The sequence below is a fragment of the Strix uralensis genome, chromosome 21 (assembly GCF_047716275.1).
Source record: "Strix uralensis isolate ZFMK-TIS-50842 chromosome 21, bStrUra1, whole genome shotgun sequence".
NCBI classification, from domain to species: Eukaryota; Metazoa; Chordata; class Aves; order Strigiformes; family Strigidae; genus Strix; species Strix uralensis.
In genome coordinates this window covers 8,867,267-8,892,574 of record NC_133992.1, presented here as the reverse complement: position 1 = coordinate 8,892,574, position 25,308 = coordinate 8,867,267, and the positions used below count along the sequence as shown (strand labels likewise).

The 25,308-nt window shown below is 51.5% G+C and overlaps 1 protein-coding gene across 3 annotated transcripts in view; it reads left to right on the top strand.

Annotated features, from left to right (window-relative positions):
• The window catches only part of VAV2 (vav guanine nucleotide exchange factor 2), a 149,411-nt gene extending 126,760 nt beyond the window's left edge, over window positions 1-22,651 (top strand). For 2 of the 3 annotated variants that reach the window (XM_074891251.1, XM_074891252.1), the window contains exons 9-27: window positions 2,094-2,193; window positions 3,543-3,638; window positions 4,127-4,195; window positions 6,726-6,812; window positions 8,574-8,659; window positions 8,919-9,051; window positions 10,217-10,326; window positions 10,789-10,890; window positions 10,995-11,083; window positions 11,862-11,878; window positions 12,241-12,262; window positions 13,534-13,661; window positions 13,881-13,955; window positions 14,561-14,613; window positions 15,371-15,487; window positions 15,595-15,682; window positions 15,777-15,900; window positions 19,155-19,309; window positions 19,731-22,651. In XM_074891251.1, coding sequence (XP_074747352.1) covers window positions 2,094-2,193; window positions 3,543-3,638; window positions 4,127-4,195; window positions 6,726-6,812; window positions 8,574-8,659; window positions 8,919-9,051; window positions 10,217-10,326; window positions 10,789-10,890; window positions 10,995-11,083; window positions 11,862-11,878; window positions 12,241-12,262; window positions 13,534-13,661; window positions 13,881-13,955; window positions 14,561-14,613; window positions 15,371-15,487; window positions 15,595-15,682; window positions 15,777-15,900; window positions 19,155-19,309; window positions 19,731-19,778 — 1,699 coding nt within the window. In that variant the 3' untranslated portion in view covers window positions 19,779-22,651. Of the gene's footprint in view, window positions 1-2,093; window positions 2,194-3,542; window positions 3,639-4,126; window positions 4,196-6,725; window positions 6,813-8,573; window positions 8,660-8,918; window positions 9,052-10,216; window positions 10,327-10,788; window positions 10,891-10,994; window positions 11,084-11,861; window positions 11,879-12,240; window positions 12,263-13,533; window positions 13,662-13,880; window positions 13,956-14,560; window positions 14,614-15,370; window positions 15,488-15,594; window positions 15,683-15,776; window positions 15,901-16,969; window positions 17,057-19,154; window positions 19,310-19,730 lie in introns of all 3 variants that reach the window. The other variant, XM_074891253.1, reaches the window with a different exon arrangement.
• Window positions 22,652-25,308: the final 2,657 nt, after the last annotated feature.

Here is a 25,308-nt window from a genome sequence, read left to right as displayed (position 1 = left end):
TCAGCCCGTGGGGGTCTCTGGGGCCTCAGTGTCGGGGGAAACTGCTGCTTGCAGGGAGTTTTGGCTTGGAGAAGACCCCAAAACTGGGCTCTTGGGCGTGAAGAGTTTGGAATAACCTGATCTAAATAGGCAGGATCCTTTCCTACATCAGGAAAGATGATGATATTGCATTTTACAACAAGGAAATTGGGGTGCAGGAGAAAATGAGCTCACTTGGGGGGAGAGTGTTGCCCCACCAAGAAGGGAATGTGGACCTCAAGAGCCCCTGCTTGGTCCCTGTATATAAGACCTTCCTCCATCAGATGTATCCCTGACAAATAGCTCTTGCTTCCCTACGTATCCTCAGAGATGTCCCGGCAAGATGATGTATTGCTCCTCTGCTTTGCAGGTTGGTTTTTTTTGGAGGGAAATAGTTTGTAAATCTCTTTCTCTGAAAGCCAGAGGTTTGAATTTATGCTCCTGAAGCCTCTTTGAGACTCTCCAGGTGCTGGCAAGGTAGATATTATTGTGCATGTTCAGAAGTTGTCAAGGGGAAAAGGCAGAAGAATAATCTGTATTGGCTGCTGCTTCGCCGGGGACTGCGGCTCCCATAAATCTCTCTATTCAGTTCCTCGCCAGGGTCTGAGAGTCCCACGTTTGCGGAGTGACACCGGGTCAGGTGCTCCCAGATTGTCTCCATCGAGAGATGAGGCCCTGAAATAACGGATGAGTTGCGGCGTGTGATGGAATATGTGTCTTATCAGCAGCAATACAGTTAACGGCAAGGAAGGGGGGCAAAACCCAAACCTGTCGTGCAGGATTAATGAGTAAAGTGGAGGGGAAAGGGGCAATCCACAGCAAAACTGCTTTGTTTGTGTCAGGTGTTTAAAATTATAGCCTGGGGTGTCCATACAGAACTTCACTGTGTTTCCAAAGGCTGTGACAGCCTCCTTCTTCCAAATTACCCAGTCTCTTGATCTCTAGGTCCCTGTGACCACCCATCCTGCAAGGAACAACAAGCTTTCTAAAATGCATCCTTGGGTTTTAAGGGGATTTGAAGCCTCTCATTCTCTGATGAGCTGCAAATTATCATCACTCGTGTCCATTCTGGGCATGTCTCAAGAATGAAGAGTTTCTGGCCTTCTTCCTTACTTGGTGGAATATCCAGAAACCTTCAGAGAGAGGGGCATGCATCAGCCACGGTGGTGGCAATTGTTTTTTGGGCAGTGAGCAGCTGTGACTTGGGAAATGAAGGCTTTTTGGGAGATGAATACATGGGCTTGAGCGAGCTGCGTTCGGAAATGCTTTCAGGAAATGGATTTTTGTTCTTGTTTGGTCTTGAAGCACATCCTTGCTCTGCTTTCAGAAGCCCTGGTGCTACTGAGGCTCAGCTGGAAACGTGGCGCGTGGCCATCAGGGTGGCACGGCACAAATCGAGACATCAAGGGGTTATGGTGATGGTGTAGTCATGAGAAAAAGCTGATTGACAGCCAAGGAGCCATGGGGGTGGATTGCAGGAGTTCAGTGCTCAGCCCATCCTCGTGTTTTAATTAATCCACAGACCCTTGCTGGGGTCGGAGCTGCTCCCCGGGAGAGGCGAACGCCGGTGGTGACCAGCAGCTTGGGCAGGGATGGGGCCCAACTCTTTGCTGTTTCTTTTCATATTTGGATTGTTGTACCTGGGATGTGGGTACCTCTTCTAGAACTGCTTTGTAACCTGCTCTAGGAAAGGTCTTTCAGTGTGGAGCTGGGTTTCCCTTTACTGTCGTGGTGCTCTGAAAGCACAGCTCTTGGGAAGCAGTGGTTAAAGATATCACACCCGGGAGTGGAGGGATGAGCCATCCTACCTCCGAGAGCGGGCTCCTCTGGCTGCTCGGCCCTTCTGCTCATCGTGAGCTGAATCGCCCCCACAGGCTCCAGCTCTGGAAATTTCAAAAGATTTAAATGTTAAAAAGCCATGCCGTAAAAGAGTGTTAATACTTTGCTAAGCAGTTATACGGGGGAATAGCTGTTTGCCTTGTCCTTTCACTGTGTATAAGTATATATATCTTTTATAACAGGTTATAACTGCCAGCAAGTGTTTCTGATTAAATTAGTGATTTCCCCCTCTACAGGCTGCTGATTTACGGCAAATACTGCAGCCACATGGAGTATGCCCAGAACACCCTCAACCACCTCCTCGCCAACAGGGAGGACGTCAGGCAGAAGGTGGAGGTGAGTGGGGATGGGGCATCGGGGCTGAGAGCTGCCCAGCCCCCTTGTCGTGGGTTTTGGAAGGACTTGCTGGAGCTGAGAATGGTGTGTTGGGAATGTTTGATTGAGCAAGAGAGGGGAGGCATGTGGGGGTGAGTCTGTGCTGCTCAGAGAGGGAGCATAGCTGGGGGTTGTCTTGTCCTGATTCTCTGCTTGCCCCTTCGTCTCCCCCCAGGAAAACTCTCTATGCTTTCTTCCCCGAGTTTATCCAAGGTAAAACAAGCCGGGTGACTTTGAGTGGGGCTGGCTGTGGAGAAATTCCTCTTTGAGTCATGCAGGGAGACCCAAAGGCACCGAGCATCCCCGAGCTGGGAGCCACGTGGCTTTCCAAGGTCACACACAGCATCAGGGACAGTCAGAGGCGAACCCAAGACCCCAGGCGAATGCCTGGATTACTCCCCTGTCCTCCTTCCTGGTGTAAAAGCTTAGTGTAAGTAGGGACGGATCTAGATATTAAGTAAATCAAAGGAACCCCAGAAGGGATGCATTGTTCGAGCTGCTGTTTTTACCCAGCTTTAATTCCTGCTTTAGTCTTGATGCTAATCTGAATTTGCTGGGCTGTCTGTACATGTTACCTCGTTTTCGACAAATGCGCTTTGATTTTTCTGTGCAAAAGTAGCAACCCAATTCAGGGATAAAACTGCATTTAATAATTTTTTAAAATGCGTTCTCTGGATCTTGCATTGAGCCAGTGGCTGTAGCATCCAGTTGCTGCCGTGCTTTTTTTCCTTTCTCTCCCTCCCTCATGACAACTCTGCTCACCTTCCCGGGGGGGCAGGCAGGGGGTCTCAGCCAGCACAGCAGAGTCACGTACCTAAATGGATCTGGGCGAAGGTAACAGTCGCAAAACTTCCTGCGATCACATTAGCTCATCTTAATGACTTAATGCTTATCAGCAAAGCCACAGCAACTGTCTGCGTGCTTGCTCCCAGCCCCTCGCAAATAAAATGCATTAGTTCAAACCATCGAGGAGGTGAGTTAAGCTAATGCGTTTCATTTGACATTTCCTGAGGTCTGAGAGCATTACTGTGCTCCCCTAATGAGCAGTATCTCATTAAGCTCGAGTAGCTCAGTCGCATGAGAATGTCTGTATTTTAGGGTCCAGCCCCTGTGTTTTATTCCTTGATAACCCCCCCAGTGGGGGCCCTGGCATCGGCTGGGTGCTTGTAGGGACCACGAGCCATTTGTCATCAGAACTGGGTTTGCAGATGCAAAATGTAACGACCACGGAACATTGGAGGCTTTTCCTGTGGGGGAGCTGTTGTTTTTCCCCAGCCACTTCACTCCTGATTTAATGATTTCTTTAATAGGAATGCACACTAAAGGTTCAGGACGGGAAATTTAAATTGCAAGATCTGCTGGTGGTTCCAATGCAAAGAGTTTTGAAATATCATCTCCTGTTAAAAGTAAGTGTTTCAGCATTGACACTTCTCTCCAGCTGCCATCCTCACTGTAGCATCTTTCAACTTTTACAGTGGAGAGTGAATCATTGCCAAATGCAGAGTGAGGGGTTTTTTTTTCCCCGTTTCAAATGAAATAATTACTAGAGCTACTTAACACGACATAATATTTGTGTTGTCTCTTAAAGTACAGTGACCTAGGGTAATTCTGCACTTGTTAGCCACGAGAGGCAGTTAATGAATATAAAGTAAGCTTGCATATAATCTGATTATGTGTGAAATTCCTCCCGTCAACTCTGTGTAACAGATCTCTCAAGCACCAGCCGCTTGGCGCGTTCCCTGTCCTACGGCCGCAGCCGCCTGCCCTGGCATCGCTGCCACCGCCCTGGCAGCAGGCAGCCGTTGCCCACGGGTCATAGCCTGCCTGGTGCAGGCAGGATGTGGGCAGCTTTCCTAGCACACCCAAACTCTTTATTTTTTAAAACTTTTTTCAGGAGCTGCTCAGCCATTCATCAGACCGACCAGAGAAGCAACAGCTGAAGGAGGCTCTGGAGGCGATGCAGGTACGGGAGGGCGAGAGCGGCGGTGGGGCTGCTCTGGGCTCGGGGTGCAAACAGAGCACCGGACCCCTCTGCTTCTGTACAACAAAAACTTAGCTGGAAAAAACCATCCAACAGCCCAAGGGAGGGCAGCATCTCCTTTTGGACATGCGTGTGTATATTGATTGCCATTTGATGCGATTGCTTTGCAGCAGATCAGTAGTCATCACTGTTATCTTCCTCCTTAAGCAGCTGGGGAAGCTGGTATTTGTTGACAAGTTACGACTTTTCGCTAATTACTACTGTGTGTAAAGAGGCTGTGCCACTGTTTTTGCTAGAAGGGATCTGGAGGAACTCCAGACGTATCAGCAAGTCCGGGAGTATTGCAGAAATGGGAGCCCGTGTCTGTGCGGAGCATTGCCTGCGCGCTGTTATCCAGGCACTGCCTGGGAGTCCTTTTATCCAACTATATTTTTTTATTAAGAGGAAAATGCTCTGTCCACAAATGAAGACTTCTGGTGTCAAAATTTTGCTTTGTGTAAAGATTTTTTTTTTTTGAGCTTTCAGCTGAAACCCCCAAGATCTCAGGAAAACCATCAGCAACAAAAAATAAAATAATCCAAATGCTTTCTGACTTGGATACGTCCCCCCCTGCACACTCACACTGTGGGATCATCGTCAGCAGAATCTGACTTGAGGATGCTCATTAAATCCAGGTTTTCCCTCTGGAGAGCATTGCAGAATTCATCCCTGGGCTTGCTCCTGTGTTCTCAGGTCATTTTGTTTTCTACCTCTGAGCTGCAGCTTTTGTAACAACGCTGCGTTTCCCAGCACTTACATAAGTTGGGTGACCTTTTCAGCCATTATCCCTGCAAGCCCGGGGATCCAGAGCTGATATGTAGGTCGCTTTAAAGTTAAGGTGATTTGAAGGACGTTGCATTCGCAGCCCGCTGCTGCACAACACCAGGCCGTGGCCTCAAATGAACACTAAACCTGGTGACAGTTGTTGAACGCTGCTTATGCCTCATAATAGGGCACCCACCAATACTGCTGCTAATAAATAAATGTATATATGCTCCGGGTGCACTGCAGACTCAGCGTTTTTTGCAGGAAGCTGCCCACAGCCATCAGCGAGGTTTCTCTTTCAGCGCCCCATCGCCAGGGGAGCGCAGGTGCAGTTCAGACTGTGCTGGGCTCTGCAGGGGCACAGGGAGCCCTGTAGTTTGGTTTTAATTGATCTGTAAACCAAGGCTCAACTTACAAGTAATGTTTTTCATTGCAAATCCAGCCTTTCTGTCTGCTCTGCCAGTGGGCGGCGGATGCTGCTGCTGTCTGGGGCGAGAGCCGTGCAGGGGGAGGAATATCTACAGCCAGAGCTACGTTTCCCAAAGGGATTCACCTCCCTTTCATTTTGCATAGGTAGTTGCACAAAGCAGGGACAGGATTTGCACCCCTTTGCGGGATGTTTTCCCGTTTGCACAGGAGACGGCCTGTTCAGCAGGAGGGAGCAAAAGCTCAAGCATGCTGGAGGATGCCACTTCATAAGGCTTTTGGTTTTGTCATTGTTCATAACCATCCCATTTTGTGATGTTACAAGTATTGTCACGTAGATTTGTGATTATCATCTGTGATTAACCCTTCTTATGTTGGGAAGCTGAGGAAGGTCTGACCCGGAGGGGATGTCTTAAAAAATCCTGTGTTCAGATTTAATCCAAGTTGACAAGAGCTATTGTTGAGGACAAGGAGGCAGGGAGCAGATAAGAAACAAACAGGCACAGAAAATACGCTCCAAAGGGTGTAAGAACTTGTTCTAGTGGAAGGGGTAGGCTTCTTTCGCTTTGATGGTCAAAATTTGGGTAAGCAAGGAACTTTTCAGGGAAGAACAAGCTCCATCGGGTGTCTCCTTATTTTACAACACAGCCTTTGTGTGGTGGGAGATGTCGGAGGCCCAGAGGTGTTGGAGGTGGGGATGCTGTGGCGGAGTGTCCCCAGGAAGGACAGCGTGAGCATCCCGGCGCTCTCCCCAGCTCAGGTGCAATGTGGAGCACCCAGGGAGGTCAGCTGGAAGCACCTGGGGCAGAGCCAGGTCAAACACTGTTCACAGCTAACGTGCAGCCAGGTGTCCGAAGCAGTTATTTTACAGACGTGGATGTTTTGACAGCGGAGACTGGCTCGCAGCTTTTGTATCCGGAGGGATGAAGGGAATTACGGTGATGAAAGCTGGGAGGGAAGGATGCTGCCAGGACAGGTGCAAAGGCAGGGGATGCCGGGGCTCTCACCAGGTAAAAGCCATGGGTCGGGTTTGCTGTGCTGCACTGGATTCACGCATTGCCCTCTTCTGGGAAATGATAAAAATTGCAGCGCCTGCCTGGTTCAGCGGTGCAAGCACAAAAAGCCTCTGCTCACCGCCCAGGCTGATGCTGCTTGAATCCTGGTCTGACTTCTGAGGGCAAAGGGGAGCGTGGTTTGGGGAGCTGGGGTCATGTGTTTTCTGCTTTGGTAAGGTACTAGCTTCATCTGGAAAATAAAAATCAATATTCACTTTTCTTTTAAGGACTTGGCCATGTACATAAATGAAGTAAAGAGGGATAAAGAGACTTTAAAGAAAATAAGTGAATTTCAGAGCTCTATAGAAAATCTGGTAAGTTGGAAAATCCTCTCAGTCCCTACTTTAATTTGTTTATTATTAACATATTTGCTTTTTCTGTGCAATTACTACCCAAGAAAGATCCCTGCGTGTTTGGACACTCCCTGATCATGGACAGTGTTTTTGCTGACAGTACAAAACTGATTTGGCTGTGATGGAGGGTGGCTTTTGGTGCTGGTGTTACACTGAAAATGTTTCTCCCGCTTTTCCTCATGTTGTGAGTGTAGAGGGGCGGGCAAGAATTCCCCAAATTGGATATCTATTTGTTATTTAAAGTGGGTTTTCTTTCACTGTTAAGAGGAGAGAGGTTAACTGAATGTTCTTGCACTTGGAAGTGTCCCAAGGCCTGTGGGAGGAGAAGGGCACATATAATAATGCATCTAATCCCCAAATCTCAGGTATTTTAAGGAGAATCTCATCCTCCAAACTCCAGAGGTATCAAACACTTGGTCCCATTACTGTGCATCAGCCCACCCTGTGCAGCCCATCACTTGCTTTAGCCCTGATGAAACTCATTAACTTAATATTCAGTGGCAGAGCTTCAACCTATAACAAGCTTTTCCGCACGTTTGCCGGGGGGTGGGAGGGGAGGGCTGGTTAGCTGTGGGTGCAGCTGCTCCACCGTCACGCTTTACACTGGGGTAATGCAATGTGGGGGCTGACACCTGAGATGCTTCAAAAGGGCTGATGGAGGGAGACGCCGGGGACTGCCCACCCCGAGGGCTTCCTGGAGGGGTCCTGGGTTTGGTGGGGCTTTAAGCCTTGACTTCATTTGAAAACAATGAAGTTTTAATTGATGGTTATTTAACAGACAAAGTCCTTAATTTTCAAGAGAAGTCTGAAAAAATTCTCCGGAGGGATGTGGGCCGTTGTGGCTCACAGGTTTTGATTGAAGCAGTCATGATAATCCTGATCTGTGCGAACAATCAGACATCATGCTCTGTAAAAACAGGAATGTAAATGGGGGCACGAAGCAGCGACTTCTCCTCCTTGCAGCAGCCAGAGAGCAGGTTCGACATGCGGGAGATGAGATGTCAGCCAACAGTCGCTCCTGTCTGCAGATCAATCCCACGCACCTTCTGCTCGGGGTTTCCTTTTGTTGCACCGGGCAGGACTTTGTGGAGAGACTGGTGTTATGTACACAGAGCCCACGTGGCACGGCAGGGAAATAATTATGGACTCTACACAGAGCTGTGTGAAATATTTATTTTCCTGACCAGTGGTGATGCTTCGTGATATTTTTTTTTTTCTGTAAGACCTGTGCAAGGGGATTGATCCCTGTGGCTCGGTGGCCGTGCTGCACTGAGCAACATTTGTAAGGGCTTTTGAGCTGAAAGACAAACTGACCAAACCCTGGGTTGGGTTCCAGCCTCCCCAGAATCTTCAGTGTTGGTTCAGGATGGGAGTCAAAACTACAAGAGTTCTAGTTTTGTAGAAACCCCTGGAAATTAGCTTATTTTGTGGGAGTTTTGCTTTCTTGATACCAAACCTTGCAAGAATGCTTTGCCTGCTGGGCGTTGCCATGGGATGCCAGTGCTGGAGCTCCCGGGATCTCCCGTGGTCCCATTCCTAATGCCAGGGCCACGCTCGTGCACAGGCTGCCCTTGGCGAGGGCGATGCTGTTCCCAGGAGCTTCAGCAGCTGGTGGGGATGCCCCGAGCACACCGTGTGATCCGGGCAGGTTTGGGTTTGCACCTCTCCAAAGCATTGTCCCAGCCCTGGCTGCCGATCTCAGCCCTGCTTTGCTTTCTGCAGCAAGTGAAGCTGGAGGAGTTCGGGAGGCCGAAGATCGATGGCGAGCTGAAGGTCCGCTCCATAGTCAATCACACCAAGCAGGACAGGTGAGTCAGCAACGGCGCTTGCAAGTTTTCCCAAACTACACGTGCTTTCATTTGGCGATTCCCCTTGTGCTCATTTATTCAATTATTGCCTAGAGTTGCACTGACAGAAACCACCATCAATGTGAAATTACAGCACGGTTAGAGCACTGAGCTGCGCTGGGTGGGAAGCTCTGCAGAGCTTTCCAAATGCCTCCCCTTGAATGAGGACTTTAATGAGGTGTTTGACTGGGTTGCTTGTTTATTTGCTTGCTTTGGGCAGGTATTTATTTTTATTTGATAAAGTGGTGATTGTCTGCAAAAGGAAAGGATACAATTATGAGCTGAAAGAAATTATTGAGCTGCTCTTCCACAAGATGACTGATGACCCTATGAATAACAAGGACATTAAGAAGGTAGGTGGACCGGGGATTAGCTCTGCTGGAGATTATTTTGGAGCTGTTTTGGCCAGTCCTTGCATAGTACACTTCCATTACCCTTTTAAAATAGAAACAGAGCTTGCAAAAAAAACTGCAAAACAAATCCTCAGCTTTCAGGGCAGCCTTACAGAGCGTTGGGAAATTATTAATGTGGGGCTGGGCTTGATCCTTGACCTCCATCCTTACAAAACAGCCCTGAAGAGGCTGGGATGATTAGAGTTAGGAGAGAGGAAGCTGCTCCCTGCTTTCTGGCTCCACTGGCAACGAGGGACTGGCAGGGAGCAACCGTCAGGTGGGGTGGAGAGGAGGGCAGGGAGGGAGGGTCCGCCTGGATGCTCTTGCTCCCACAAGTTGTGGGGTGGAGGAGCCTGGAAAGGCAGCATGAGGGTTGGCGGCCAGCCTGCCAAAATCGGCACTCGGGGCGCGGTTGCCACTGAAGGAACCTCGTTTTGCAGTGGTCTGAGGCTTAGTCTGCAGCCATGAAGGGAAACCTCTCAGCTATCGGTCTAGCAGAGACCCATTAGCTTAATCCACTTACATGCAATGGGAAGAGGTGTTGTACAGATGGGATAAGTGACATTTGGGTAAGAATAGCCAATTTTGCCACTTGGATGCTGAAGAAATGCTGCTAGCTTTGTGTTTTAATGAAATATATTTCCACTTTGCTCTCCTATGCTTTCTAGTCTCATGGAAAAATGGTAAGCAAAGCACACAATTTTCTCTTGTGTTTTTCTGTGCAATGTTGTAATGAGACAGGCAGAGCATATGTGCAGTGGGCAGGTCAGATGTTCCTCCTGGGCTGTCAGATGCTGTCAGGGAGAGATGTAATGACTGGGGAGGATCCACTGGAGCAGAAAAATCTGGGTTCTCTCATCTGCCACCATAAAATCCTATTTGGCCCTAGTGCACAGTGCCAAGCTGATTCAGGCATCATTAGCTGTGATGTGTTAGAGAAGCACGGAGCTGCTCTTCCTCCTTCCCTGCTGTTACCTTTGCAAAGGGTCAGCAGTCCTTCAGAAGAAAGGACGGGGGCAGGCACTGAGAGCAGTTATTAAGATGCCTGAATAAAAGCGCGGTGCATTTTGCTGCTCAGGTGTTGGGAGTGTAGCGGTGCGACCAGCTCTCTCATTTTCTCTTGCAGTGGTCATACGGCTTCTACCTAATTCACCTTCAGGGGAAGCAGGGTTTCCAGTTCTTCTGCAAGACGGAGGAAATGAAGAGGAAGTGGATGGAGCAGTTTGAAATGGCAATGTGAGCATGAGTGGCTGCTCTAGCCCCGACGTGCGGTTGCCAAGCATGGGGGAACTGTGTCTTGGACCAGCAGGTCACTGGAGACCAGCTCCATCAGCGAAGCCTGTGATGGGGAAGCTCCCGTGGGCTTGCTGGATGGGCCCTTGTGCAAAGGGAGCTTGGGTCCAGCATGGAATCATCTGCTGGGAGCTGGTCCTGAGCAGAGCAGGGGTTGGCCCCGCGCTGGCCGGGCTGGGCTGTTGATTGACTCGGGCAAGGGCCAAATCCGTGAATGTTGTCCCAGGGGAAGGTTGACGGGCAAAATCCTCTCTCTGCACAGTCAAGCCCTGTCTTCACACTTGATTTCATATCTGTCCGTGTGGTTTCCAAACCTTGAAATGCAAAGAGCAGCTGCTGTGACAGGTCACGAGGGCAGCATGACTTGTAGGGACAGGTTGATAACCCCACGGTCCTTTCCCTTAGGTCCAACATAAAGCCAGAGAAAGCCAATGCAAATCACCATAGCTTTCAGATGTACACATTTGAAAAGACTACCAACTGCAAAGCCTGCAGGATGTTCCTAAGGTGAGCAACATCCTTCCAGCTTTCCTGCGTCTGCATTAAAACACGGAAAGAAAATCTCAAAGCTGAGGCTGAATTAGGACTTTCTGACTTTTTTTTTTGTGCAGAGGAACATTCTACCAGGGCTATCTTTGCCCCAAATGTGGAGCAGGTGCTCATAAGGAGTGCTTGGAGATCATTCCTCCCTGCAAGATTGGTGAGTTGTTTCACATCATTATCAGCTTGTGCCAAGGAGGTGAATGCATGTGAGTGATCTGAAAGATTCGCTCTATAAAGCACTAATGTTTGTTAATGCATAATAAAATCTAAGTACGCTCCCACCCTCCTCCCAGGGCTGTAATTCACATTGGCTGGTGGTTTAAAAAAACAAATAGACCAACCAAAACCCCCCAGAACAAAGAGCTGAATCCCGTGTATGTCAGAGGATCGCAGCAGCTCTGTGTACTAGGTGGGATGCACCCAGCCCTTGTGCTGGGAGGGCATTTAAGAGAGACGATGAGTTCTTCATCAAATGTTGGTTAATGAAAGTGGGAGGGTCCACACCAGAGATCATGTTTTTGATGAGAGACCTTGTCTCTGGACCCCAAACACCTCATAGTACGGCCAGAATTTGTGTCCTTGGTCTAAATTGGGCAAACCTGTGACTCGCCGCTGCTCAGCCAGGGCAGAGTCCTGGCACTGCTCAGTGCAGGGGACTATCACGGGGTGGCTTCAGGGAAGTTCTAGGTGGAGAGTAGAGGGAGGAAGAAAAAAGATCACAGAACTTTGTGCAAGTGAGAAAATGTCCTCGTCCGGCTCCAGTCCCTCCCCAGGTCTTGCCACCCAGTGCAGAGTGACCCCAGCTTCTGCTCTGTGCATCCTCCATCAAGGTCAAGCACTGATGCTGGTTTATTGATACTCACAGCATCAAAAGAAACAGAAAATGGGGTCTGTTGCCTGTTAAATTAACCACTTATTCACCATTTCTCTTGCAGGTTCTTCAGCAGACCAGGTAGGTTGTTTGATGGCCCTTTTTCCGCATCCTCCTCTGCCCTGGGCAGAGACTGTATCCTTGCCCGGTCTGGGTGCAGGCAGCTTGTGGGAAGAGCCAGCACTGGCCTCAGGGGGTTCCCAGCAACCTGGGGGTAGGACTGGAGACCGACGGTCTCTTCTCCAGCCTAAAACCAGCCTGGTTTGTGCAGCACCACAGCCCTCAGGAGGTGCCAACACCCAGCTGGGGTGAGCACCACAGGCTGGGAGGTACTGGGGATGTTTCAGGAGAGAGTTTCTCATCCTGGTGGCTTTGGGAGGATGCTCAGGGAGAGACCTGAGACTGCCATGTCCTCACAGAGACTTTTTCCTCTCTCTTTGCAGGATTCACTGAGTGCTGGACCTGGTAAGGGCATTACTGTATTGCAGGAGGGCAGGTAGAGACAGCGTCTTGATTGTGGCTACAGGTGTCCCTAACATCGAGCACGTGGGAGGGGGAAGCTCCTTCTGGATCCAGAAAGAGCATTAGTAGCTGCAGAGGGGGGTCCTGTGCTGCCCTCACAGCAAGCAACAGTGCACTGAGGTCTCTCCTGTCCCTGCTCCCCAAAGCAGCAGGTTGGGTCTCCTGCGGGCTCCTCCCTGGGCTCAGCTCTTGCCGCTGCAGCCGCCAGCACCACGTCGTTTCCTTGGGCGCATTCGTGGCCCTGGCCTGCTCTGCCGTGCGAGTGAAGCTTCTGCATGTCGCACCCGTAACCCAGGAGGGCCTGGCGAATCTCCTTGTGCCGGGCCGTCCTTCGGAGCAGACCAAACGCATCTGTTTGGGAGCCTTGTTGCTGATGGGGAGCATCTTCCTGCCGGCACGTGTCCGCTGTGCTGCAGGGATGTGGGGCTCCAGGTGCTGATGGGGCCGTTAGTCGTGATGGTTACTGCAATATTTTTTTATTTTCCTTTGCTTAAAACTAGCCTAGACAGAATGCTAGGCCTGCCCTGCCCATGCTCTGGCTCAAAGGAGAAAGAACTATTTGTTCTTGTGCTTTTTCTGATGAAAGGAAAGCCAAGTCTGGCAAAAAGAAACCTGAATCAAATTGGTGGTTAAAAAAAAAATAAAAAGCACAGAGTGCTCTCACTGGGCAGGGAGAGGCAGAGGTGGGGAAGCATTTTGAAGATAAACACTGTAGTTTAGTGCAGTTGGGGGAGCTTATTTAATGGGCAGTTGTTGGCGAGACAACTGGACTTTGACTGGGAGCTTCAGGGGCGTTTGGGTCCCAGGTCCAACTGAAGTTCAGTGGAAGCCAAGAGTTTGCTGGTCCCTTTCGCAATCGCGGGTGTCACCACTGAACCCGGCGGGGTTTGGTGCTGGCCGAGCATCGCCTAATGAGAGCTGCTCTGCCATGGCAAGGTTCAAGCCCAGGTGCAGGGCTGGGAGTCAGAGCTTCAGCTTGGCTCAGTCCTTCATGGGTTTATTTTTGCTTGAGGAACTCAATCATCCATGTAACTGCGGGAGCCAAGACCGTTCGCTGTGGGTGCTGTTCCTTTCTGCTTTCATACTTTCTGCCCCAAAATCCTGCCTGCTGCTGCTCTTAGAGTTGTGGTTCATAGGATAAGGAAAAACAAGTTTCAGGGAGGGGTATTTTTATTTTGTTTTTTCTTAACGGGGACTGCTTTCTTCTCTCCCAGGTCCTAAAATGGTGGCGGTTCAGAATTACCATGGAAATCCAGCCCCCCCTGGGAAGCCAGTGCTGACGTTTCAAATTGGGGATGTGATTGAGCTGCTGAGGGGGGACCCCGACTCGCCGTGGTGGGAGGTGAGAGCGATTCCCCTTGGGAAATTCCCCAGAAAGTTTTAAATCAGTGACTTTGCATCATCCCTTTTATTTGTGGGCTTTCCCGGAGCACAGAAATGCGCTGGGGGTTTGGAGCCGGGAGGGCTGCGAGGCAGTTGGGAGCCTGTCCCCATCCCTGCATGGCAGAAACATCACTCACCCATGCAACGTCCCAGTCTGATACCCAGCTTGGCTTTGCAGGGGCGGCTGCTGCAGACAAAGAAGTCGGGTTATTTTCCCAGCTCGTCAGTGAAGCCCTGCCCCGTTGATGCGAGGGTAAGTGCTGAAGAGGAGACAGAGCCAGCAGCGCTGGGGCAGGAACTGGGGGCTGTCGCGGGAGGTGCTGCTCTGGCAGTGCCCGTCGCTCTTCCCAGCCATCTGCTTGAGACCTTGGTCCTTCCAGTAAGCCCCTGGACCTGGAATGAGGCCTTTTACTGTGGCCAAATTAGCGAGGAAGCAGATCCATCATCCCATGGTTTCAGATGTCTGGTCAGGTTGGTCTCAGCCCGGTTTCCAAGGTGTGACCAGGTTCAGATTCCGTTCCTCCTCTGTGGGGCTGACTTGGGGGCAGACTACTCAAGATCAGTATGGGAAAACTGCACTTTAGGGGTTTTTCTCCCTTTTTTACTGTGTTTTGTAATGCTGTCAGCTACTCCCCGTTTAAAAAATGCTCAGGTAAATGAAAAAATGCAGCATGCTCATCACAGCTGGGATGCTGAGAGAGACATGCTCAGCTACAACACTGCCCTCCGCTGCCAAAGCCAATAATTCAGGAATGGCTTGGCAGACGAAAACCCTCCCATGGAGAGGAGCATCTCGCACGTGGTCTATAGCCTGATGAGACGCTGGCTCATCAGTAATTAGCAATGCTCTTTTTGCAGCCTCCCAACAGCCGGCCGCCCTCGCGGGAGATAGACTACGCGGTGTACCCGTGGTGAGTTGCCCTGCCTACCCCTGGGCAGTGTGCTGGACACGACCTTCCTCTGGCTCTAAAGATGTATTGATCCTGCCTTTTAATTGTTACTTTGTCAGGAATCCACTCTAATAATGAGTTATGAGTGCAGGCTAGCAGTGCTTTGCATCCCGCCTCCCCTGTGGCCACAGGGCAGCACCTGCAGTGGCATTTGGGTGGTGGAACGTGGTGCAGCCCTCGCAGCATCACTGGGGATTTCTTTACTGATGGAGAGGGTCATAGGCAAAAGGAGAGATGCTGCTTTCTCTTCCCATTTTCTGTTTTCTGTGCCCAGAAAACTGTTTGGGGAGGAAGGAAGCAATTCCTTCCTTGGCGGGAGAGGCTGCGCTTGGTTTGTCTCCTGCTCCTTCCCTCCAGCTCCAGCCAGGTTTGCAAATCCATGAGTCTAAATTATCCCCACTCCTCAGCTCTCACTGAAGCCTCGTTTACCTGGGGACCAATTCCCAATTAGTGGATTTTTCCAGGTGTGAGATATTCCAAAGGGAAGAGGTTGCACTCTGCATCACTCACCTTCTCTGTTCAGTGGCTGAGCAGCTTCTTGTATATCTCGGGGCACTTTCCTTTCTGCTCATGAAGTTTTCGATGAGGCCTGTTTCTCTACTTGCCTTCTCAACCTTCATGCCTCTAAAAAAAGATGTATCATTTTGTCTGAAATATGCCTGTTTTAAAGATACACACTGATTTTTAGTTAATGAAATTAATTAACCTCTGGGCTCAGGTTCGCAGGGAACATGGAGCGGCAGCAGACGGACAACCTGCTCAAGTCTCATGTCAGCGGCACCTACCTGATCCGGGAGCGGCCGGCTGAGGCCGAGCGCTTTGCCATCAGTATTAAGTGAGTAATGCTTAATTTAGTGATTTAGTATTGCTCGCTCGTGGAGGGTGAGACGGGGCTGGAGCATGCAGCTACGTTTTCTTGAGTGCCTTTGCTACCGTTGGCAGGTTCAACGAGGAGGTGAAGCACATCAAGGTGGTGGAGAAGGACAACTGGATCCACATCACGGAAGCCAAGAAGTTCGAAAGCTTGCTGGTAGGTTTTTGTAGCCCCTTGGAGCGTGCACACCATCTCTGCAAGTCACTCAGAGGATGGCAGAGACAGCCGGGTGCCTCTCCATCCTTCCCAGGAGCTGGTCGAGTACTACCAGAGCCACTCGCTGAAGGAGAGCTTCAAGCAGCTGGACACAACGCTGAAATACCCCTATAAATCTCGGGAGCGCTCTACCTCCAGGACCTTCACCCGCTCTCCAGGTAAAACCCAGCTCAGCCGCACAAGCGGGCGCCGTTAAACTTGTGATGGGAAATCTCAGCCTCTCAGCAAGGTGTAGGAGCACTGTCTGGCCGAAGGGATTTATGGCTTTGCTGTAGGGCTTGAGCCCCCTGATTTGCAAACAAGTCTCCTGCTGGGCTGGTGGCATTTTGAGGATGGGTCTCACAGGAGGTGGTGGGGACTGGGGGGGTCTGACTGAGCTGGGGCTGCCTGTCATTGCTTCTCCAAGGGTCTTTTCCAACCTGAATGATTCTGTGATTCTCTGAGTTCCTGTGGCTCCATGCAAAGGGTGCAGCCTCCCAGGGAGAGTTTTTGCTGGGGGAGGCTGTTTTCCCTCCTGTGGTTTTGCACCCTGTGTTTGGGGGTGGTTTTGCCACCCCCTGGTCCTGCCAGGAGAGGAGCTGCGGCCGCAGGGGCAGCCCGTGTGCCTGCGGGCGGTGAGCAGAGATGTGACGCTCTGTTGGCGCGATGTATCGTGTCTTACCTGCCCACATGAGTTTTTGTGCGTGTTTTAATGGATCCAGTTCCAGTGTGACTTGTGATGGGTTGAATCCCAGTGGGACTCCTTTAATGGAGATGATGGGAGAAATGGTAAGTCTGTGCCTAAAATAAAAAAAAAAAAAAAAAAAAGAAAAAAGGAAAATAATCAAAACAAATGGAAAGCAAAATGTGCATTAGTGCAAAATGTTCCTTTTTGTCTAAAAGCCTGAGTCAGAAATAACTGCTTTGTAGGGAAAAATAAAAACTTCTTCTATGGTATATTTTAAAAAGAATACCAAAGGAAGACAGTTTTAAAAAGTTGATTAAATACCCTTTTGCATAAAATACAACCCCTGGATGACTTTTAAGCCCCAACACTGGCTGTGGGGCTGTGGCCAGACCTGCCACTGGCTGTTCCAGCTCCAAGCCCCTGTGCAAGACCTTCTGCATGCTTTGCCCTGTATTTCTCCATTGGCTTTTAAAGCATTGTGCATTATAATATTTTTTTTTTTTAATTTCCTTTTTAATGCGTGTTCTGCCTCTTTCTGTTTCTCTCTAACCTCTTTGCAGCCTCCTGCGCTTCCTACAACTTTTCTTTTCTCAGTCCTCAGGGCCTCAACTTTTCTTCTCAGAGCTCCTCCAGTCCCTTCTGGTCAGGTACCAGTCAGTGCCTCTCCCCACCGGAGAGACCTGCCGCCTTCCCCAGGCTGCAGCATCCCCAGCTTGAAAGCCATCGCCCGTGGGACCTGCGGGGTCCCCGCTGTCCCTCCATCACCTGCAGGCAGTTCAGGGGGTCCCCAGTGCTGCCCTGGGGCACAGCCTGGAAATCAGTTAATTAACTATGGCTTGGCTGGAAGCAAAACGCACTTCCCCCTCTCCCCAAAATCAAGGCAGGGAGGAGATGGAGTTGTCACGATTTGAGAAAGGGGGCTAAAATTAACAAAAAAGCGAATCTAGCACATTGGGATCTCATGATGTACTTCAAGCTCAACCTGCTTATCCTGTGTGTTTCACCGAACGAGCATTGGCATCACACCGTCTTCCAGACCGTTTCTCCTTGCTGAACAAGGAGAACATCTCAATGTCCAGCAGTTTTTGAGCTCTGGTATCTGGGGCTGCTCAGAGGCCCCTTGCTGAGGAGACGGAGGGGACCTGCGCTGTCAAATGTGTTTGGGGCTGCAGAGCGTGCAGTGGTGCTCTGGCCTTTGAACCCCATTGATTAAATGTGTTACAGACTGGTGTCTTCCTCCCTGTTTGGCAGGGATCAGAGCAAAATCGTGCCAATTCATTTCTTCCTGTTTAAGCTTTTACCTTTAAGTATTTTCTTCAGGCTGGGGAAATCATTGGCAAAGCCACATGTGCTTTCCTTGGTGCCATGTTTGGGAAGAACACTTAACTTTTCAAAGTATTAGAACATAATACTGGGAATTTGGGATCCTTTAACTGCATAGAAAGTATTACAGAAAGTAATTTGTGCAGCAGTGGGCTCTGAGCAAGCTCCTGATGAGAGTTCAAAGCTGCCGTGATTCTCGCTCCGTTCTCCAGCCTGGCTGCCTGGCGAGGACGGACGAGCCCTCCAGTGATTGCACGTTGTGTGTCTGGACCGTCTCCATCGCCATCCTCATCTCCTTCCATCCTGAGAGCTGAAAACCTGGGCAAAGCTTTTCCTCAAACTTAGTTCAACCTTGGTTTGCAAACTTTCAAAATTGAAATGAATCCTCAAAAGTCCTGGGACAAAAAGGGTAGCTTCACCAAAACCCGACATCTTCAGGGTGGGGTTTTTTTCTTTGCAAACTTCAGAGGAGAGGTGCATTTTTCTCCTCTGCCCATCCCGTCCCTCCCACCGTTGCTCTCCAGCCCTCCTTGCCCCTGCCCAGACACCAGGGCAGGGGAGCTGAGCACTGCCCCTGCCTTTCCCCCCTCGCTGCTGCTCCTCCTTGTGCCTCCCCCGAGCATCCCCTGCCTGAAGCGATGGAGATCCGTGGTGCTGGGGCCGTGCCGGTGTTGGCAGAGGCCAAGTCCCAGGATGGTCTGAGGGGCCACGCGTCTTACCACAAGCTGTTGGTCAGTGTTAGGGTTTGCAGGGTGGTTTTGCACCTTTTGGTCTGTTATGGGACCAAGTTTCCAAGGCCCCTGGCTGCTCCCTGACAGAGAGAGGAGCAGGGAGAAGAGCGGGTTTGCAGCTTGTTCCTCCTCACGGCAAAATATACAGGTTTTGCTCAGCATCTCTAGGAGACTCCAATCCCAATCACTTAGTTTTTGAATTAGTTTAAATACAAGCGAGTTGCCAAATCTCCTTTTCACAAGGTGGTGCCATCAGGTGCTGGGAGCTGTGTGGCAGCCAGAGCTGACATTAATGGTGGAACAGGATTTTTCCTGTTTTCAGTGATTTCATTGTTAATGATCATGTATTCCTATGAAATCTTTTCTTTCACCACCTCCTTCCCTTCTCATAAAAGTGCCCCTCACCCTAGCAATCCCCACCAAGGGGACTCAGCTCCTGGACTCAGCAGAGAGTGTCTTCCCAAGACCGTAGAGCTGTTTAAAGCCCAGCAGGAATCCAGTTTAACCCCGACCGCCCCAGTCTGTGTGGGGCTGAGTCCCACCATCCGAGCTGCTCCAGGTCGTGGCATTGCAATGGGAGCCAACATCGTGGTGGAAAACCCAGGTTGAACCTCACCAAGCTTTCCCCAGGCTTCGGCCGGTCCCACGCGGCCGGGCAGCTCCCGACTCCCTCTGCTTTGTCCCCTCGCAGTGTTCACCCCACGGGTCATAGGGACGGCGGTGGCACGGTACAACTTCGCGGCGCGGGACATGCGGGAGCTCTCACTGCGAGAGGGCGACGTGGTGAAGATCTACAGCAGGATTGGCGGGGACCAGGGATGGTGGAAGGGGGAAACCAACGGAAGAGTGAGTGCAGCTGGATAATGTCCCATCCTGTTTCTGCAGCTCGTGGTCCCTGCTGTCAGGACAGCAAAGGGCAGGGGGATGCGTCCCACTCCCTCTTGTTCTTTTCCAGCTCGTGGGTGAGCTGTCACCCATGCAGCAGATTGATGGCTTGACTTGGTGTCCCGTAGTTTGTACCACTGGGGACAGACTCTTCATGCCCTTTTATCTTGTGGACAACCCATGTGTCTGAGGCAATGTATAGTTGATAGCTCCATCCCAAATGAGCACCACTGTGTGGATCGGGATGTGGGACCATCCAGCGCCATACAAATAGCTCACTGGGAACAGCGCGTGGTGGCGGGGAAATAGTCCCGGGACAGGACAGGACAGGAGGTCCCTTCAGCTCCCCCATCTCCCGCTCACCTCTCCGCTTCCCCGACAGGTTGGCTGGTTCCCCTCAACGTACGTGGAAGAGGAGGGGGTGCAGTGACTGCGGGGATGTCTGATGGAAAGTCGTCGAGTGCCCCGAGCGAGCCGCTGCAGACCGTGCACACTTGTCCCGATGCCCGCGGCTCCTCGTGAGACGCGGCCGGACGCCTCCCAGGACTGCTCTGGCAGACTTTAGCAATCCGTTCCTCTGTACAGTGTGTGTGTGCGCCGGGGCCGCCGCCGGCCTCGCTCCTGTTCCGTGTATAGAAGATTGATGGTCTGTCGGATAACGTTCGTGTAGCAGCTGCGGAAGAGCCCTGGGAAAGCCACGCTCCCCTGCATGGACAGAGCTGAGAGACTCTGCGCGGTGCCCACCAGAGGATGGGGGTCCAAACCTCTTTTACTAAAGGTGTTTTAAAAGCCACAGTGGTGATGGTGGTGGGAGGGTGAGGCTGAAGGTTTGCACCTGGGCTGGTGCTCGGGTGCACCGAGGTGAGAATTTGGGGGTTTCTAAGGGGAGGGAGTGACTCAGCCCTGAGGAGATGATGTGGACCCCTTGCCACGCCACTTGGGTGGGCTCCCCGGTACAGGATTTTGGCAGTTTCCTTGGCAGCCGCGCAGCAGTGCCTGGCAGCACCGTGCTGGGACAAGGGGCAGAGTGGGGACACCCGACCCAGGAGGAGGAAGGGGCTGTTGCTCGTCTCTGAAGGATGCCAGCTGTGAAAGCAGGAGCGTGTTATGACCATCAGACATAGGCTGGAAGTGGACCTCCAGCTCAGACAGGAGGGAAAAAGAGCTGCTTTGGCATCCTAAGCCCATTTTCTTGACAACCACCTTTGGTCCCACCAGCCTTGCTGCAGGTGGAGGGGACAGCCCGGGGTGCAGACTGGTCCCACTGGTGAGCAGGTCTCTGCACGTTGCAGGACTGGAGATGCACTTTGCTGCACAAGGGTTTTGGAGGCCGCCAAGGCACCAAGTACACTCAGAGGAGTGGACGGGAGCGTGTGTCCGTGGGTCTGTCCTGCTGTCGCTCCCAGCTTGGTCCTGCTGCGGGCAGGACCCCCCAGCCCTGAGCCAGGCTGATTTTTGTTGCAGCCATGACAAATCCCACTTTGCTGAGCTCAGGGAGGGTGAACCCACCTGAGTAAGGGCTACGTATCAACTCCAGATTTCTCTAGCTGAGTTGTGAAAGCATCTCTTCTTCCCCAGCTGTGTGCACTTTTGGGGGCTGTGAGCGTTGCCCCCTCTTCCTCCCACAGGCTGTTACTGCTGCTGCTGTCAAGTAAAGGTCCGTCTGTCTGGGCGTTGCCGCTGTGTCCTGCGTACCGTCCGTCCGAGTCTGTTCTTTCCAAAGTGCAGCTCCCGGGGTTGGTAGGCAGAGCTGCCAGGTGGAAATCCTGGCCGTCGTCTTCTGCTGGGCACTGGCTTCGCTCTCCAGCTCCAGAATTTCCTTCCAAAGTGCAAATACGAACAAATACACATGTGGGTGTGTGGCAGGGAACAACTTCCCTCTATCCGATACCTGAACCCCGGGAGATGCCCTCCAGCCTCTCTGAATAAGTGGCATTTTGAGCTGGTGCTTCCATTCCCGGACACTGTTCCCCTGGGATTTGCGGTGGCCCTGCCACGGGACACCGTGTTCTCGCCGCAGGCTCTTGGCATCGCGCTGGCACAGGCCCGGGCGACGCCAGCGCTGGGTGGGTGAGTGGTGCTGGTGCCCTCGGTCCCTGGCACGGGGCTACTGCAGCTGCGTCTGAAGCCTGGCCACAAACGGAGCAGTAGTGCCCTGCTTGGGATAATAAATAGAAGAGTTTGGAGCTCTTGAGGAAAAGGGAGAGAGATTAACTTGGAAATTAAATGTTGTTGCTCAGTGGCAAGCCCAGAGCCACCCTACTTTGCTACTCGTTCCTCTGGGAGCCCCACGCGTGCCCCCGCCCTCGGTGCTGTGGGGGGAGTGGGGTGGGTGCAGCCGGGGCAGATGCTGAGCAGGGGTCTGGCTCTGCAAGGTGATGGGGATGTGGAGGGGGCTCGGGGCTTTCCCAAGGTACTGTTTGGTGCTAACCCCTCCCGGCCAGCCCCTCGGTGCTCTGCTCGGGGTACACTCAGCGGGGAGCAGCCAGCAGGGAGCTGGCAATGCCCTGCTCCTCCTGTGCAAAGCAAAGGGCCCTGCTCCCGTTCCTGGAGCTGTGCTGGAGCCAGGGGTGTATTTAGGGGCGATGAGACGCACACACACCCCCCCACCTCCCCGAGACAAACTCACGGTGGCTTGTGTTATGCCTCAGATCCTAAAGCCTTACACGACTCTCCCGTTTAAGTGGCCGATCTTGTAAGGTGGCAGGGGCATCCCCTCTGCAACAGCACGTCCTTTGTCACGGGGACCATGGCACCGTCTCTCCCTTACACCCCAAAGGGATCCCCGACCTCCGCCGCTGCCTGCGCTCCCCTCCCAGCCCTGCCAAATCCCCCTTCCTCCAGAGAGCTCTCCCTCTTGTGTTTACTGTTGTAAGAAACTTGTTAAAAAGATTGTTTTGTTTGTAATTATTCAGCCATTTGCCACAATATATATCTGTGAATAAGAAAGGGAAATGTTTTTTTATGATGGTGAGAAAATTGTATATATATTTTAGTTCATCGCAGATCAGTGAAAATTGCAATGGGATACGTTGGAAAATAATATGTAAATTCCTTGGGTTTTTCCTTTGCACTGCACTAACTGGGGTAGGGTGGAGGGGGTTTAAAGATAAAACTGTTTGTTTATGGAATAGTTTATAGCTGGGAATTTGAAAATAATTTGGAATAGCTTGTAATGCTGGAATAGAAACTTTAGCTGCTACTTAGAAACCCTTTTGCATGTGGTTTTTCCAGACCTTTTTAAGTTACAATACATCAAAGTAAATTCCACAACGAAAAAAATAAAGTGTAATTTTGCTGATAGGTTTTTTTCCAGCCATGGTTTTTACGGTGGCTCAGGCTCGGGCTCGTGTCAGACTTCTTGTCACTAAAGCCCCCTTGGCTGTGCTGCGGCCGGAGGGGTGGCTCGGCCAGTCCCGGGGAGATGCGTGCTCACGGGGACGGATCCTTTCTGATTCCTGATGTGAACTGTAAGTGTTCATACCCTTCCAAACCTCAGAGCAGATCCTTCCTGCAGTGCCAGAGCTCTTTGCAGTGAGGCACCACTGAAGCCGGCCGCTCACCCGAGTTCCTTCTCCTTGTTTCTGGAGCAGCTGCCTCTCGTGCAGTTGTCCCGGGCTCCTGCTGGGTGGTTTTCCTGGGGCTCCTCTCCCTGCCCGAGCTGAACTGCTGCAGGCTGAGAGAAAGAACATGATTTTCCACGGCTTTTAGTCATTCCCAAGTATCATATTCCACAATCCCACTTGGCCATGCACACAGCAGCGTTTTCCAGAGCAATAAAAGAAATCACAGTTGCTTGTAAAATACCTGAGGCGTTGCTGGAGGTTTCACCCCAGAACAGGGACACGAGATGCCACTGTGAGCTGCCACGTCATTTAATGAATAATACTAATTTTTTTCTGCTTCTGGAGTTGCCAGTGCTTTCTCTTTCTCACTTCAACTTTCACAGGTCAGCTGAAAGGGGCTGTAGCAACAAGCAGAGACGTTTTACTCAGAGAAGGAGGACATGAGCTGGGCACTAACTTTTGGGTGCTGATTTGGACAGACGTTGCTCAGCCCGGTGTTTAGCCTTGGTGACCCCTGCCTGGGATAAACCCTTTCCCTGTTGTTGCTGTTCACTCTAAGGGAAGCTCTCCAACATGCACTATGTAGGAAATACCAGGTTTTGGTACCTGGATGCTCTCCTGCCAGCAATGAGCATCAGCCCAGCCCTGAGTGGGTCGGGTATTGTCATCAGATGCCCACGGTGCAGCTGGGCTGCAAAAATGCAGCACTAGAGCCTGGAACCAACTGACCAAGAGCAGGTAAATGCAAAAATCTACTTCCATTCAAGGCCCTGCCTCTGGGAACATCCCTGCCACCCTGGGGCTGGCTCCTCGGTGGCAGCCAGTGACATTTAATGCTCAGAAGGTGGTTGGAGCCTCGGCCAGGTGGGTGCCTCGACAGCCGGCTTTGCTCAGCTCCATGTCCAAACCTCCCCCTGGGGTTTGCACTGATGAGGGCTGACATCTCGGGGATAAATGGGGCATTTATTCATCGTGCCCAGCCATGGCCAGGCGCTGTAATCGGACCAGGAGCAGCCTTCCCAGGGGCCTTAACAGGAGAATAAATCTCCAGCCATGACCAGCACAGCTGGCTCCAGCCCTGCACAGACCCCAGCCTGCCCCAGGAGGTGGGACAGACCAGACACAGGTTTTCTTATGTATTTATTATTCTTTTTTTTCCCCAGCAATAGCAGCTGCTGACATAATCTCCCACATTAGCTGGGCTCACTAGGGCGCTGCCTCTGCTCTGAGCAAACACGGTGCAGGGGGTGGTTGCATTTGCTGGCCGCCCTCTGCAAACAGCGAGTCCTGCTGTGCCGCAGGGTGCGACAGCTGCCCTGCGATGTCCCTGTGGCTGGGCCTTGAGCACGCCCCGTGGCCCCCGTGGCCTGTGGCCAGCCAGTGCGTGGCCACCTCCCTCTGCCACCTCAGCTGGTCCGTGCCACAAGCAGGCGCGTCGGCTGGGTACAAGCACCCATGCTGCCCAGCTCCGTGGACCCCAAAACAAGGGTCCAAACCACTGTGCAATCAGGATGGGGAAACTGAGGCAGGTGTTTGGCATGAGCAGAGAGCAGAAAAGCTCTGCCCAGCAGGACTGTGCAGGATCGAGCCTGCTTTTGAGTTGGGGTCGTGCTTTCTGAAGACTGAATTCAGACTGCAGGGCAGGGGAGAGCGCAGCCGGCTCGGCACGTGTGCTCGGGTGGGCTCTGGCGAGGAGGACAGTGATGGCACATGCCTGCAGCCTGGTGCACGCAGTGATCAGCTGCAGTTTTGCAGCATGCCTGGCTAGTTCATTCCTGTATTAGCCACAATGTTTTCTGTGACCTAGAAACTCCAGCTGGCGCATGCAAGCCGCTATGCTCCTTAATTTTTTAATTAATCTAGGAATTATAGGGAAAAGATTGAACTGGTTTAGACTCCCTCTACATTGGACTGACCATCACAAAAAATAACCACTCTCATTCCTGCTCTGGAGCTGCATCAGGGTCCCGGGGCTTGGAGGGACTGAGGTCACCGCCACTTTCTCCACTGTCTGCCCTGAGCTTGGTGAACGGCTCAGGCTGCTGAATGCATACTTGGGCTTGTCTTGTTTTAGGTCTGGTCTAACCCAAAGGTCGTATTTATAATTAGTACATGCTGATGAAATGGTTCTGGCCTGTCAAACAGAAACACCCCACTGTAAACAGGAGTTTAGACTTGTTTGCATCTCTGTGGTTGTTCTGAGCAATTAGTCCATGGAGGATTCTGGAGGAATTTGGGCGCTCTCTTTAAAACTTAGAAACTGATTTTATCTTTGAGAGAAATTCTGCCTGAAACAGGGGCTAATGCTGGAACAAACTCCCCCTCTGCTTCTATCCAAACCCTTCCTGAACTGGAGGAAATTTGGATGCAGACTGGGTGCCACAGTGTGTTCAG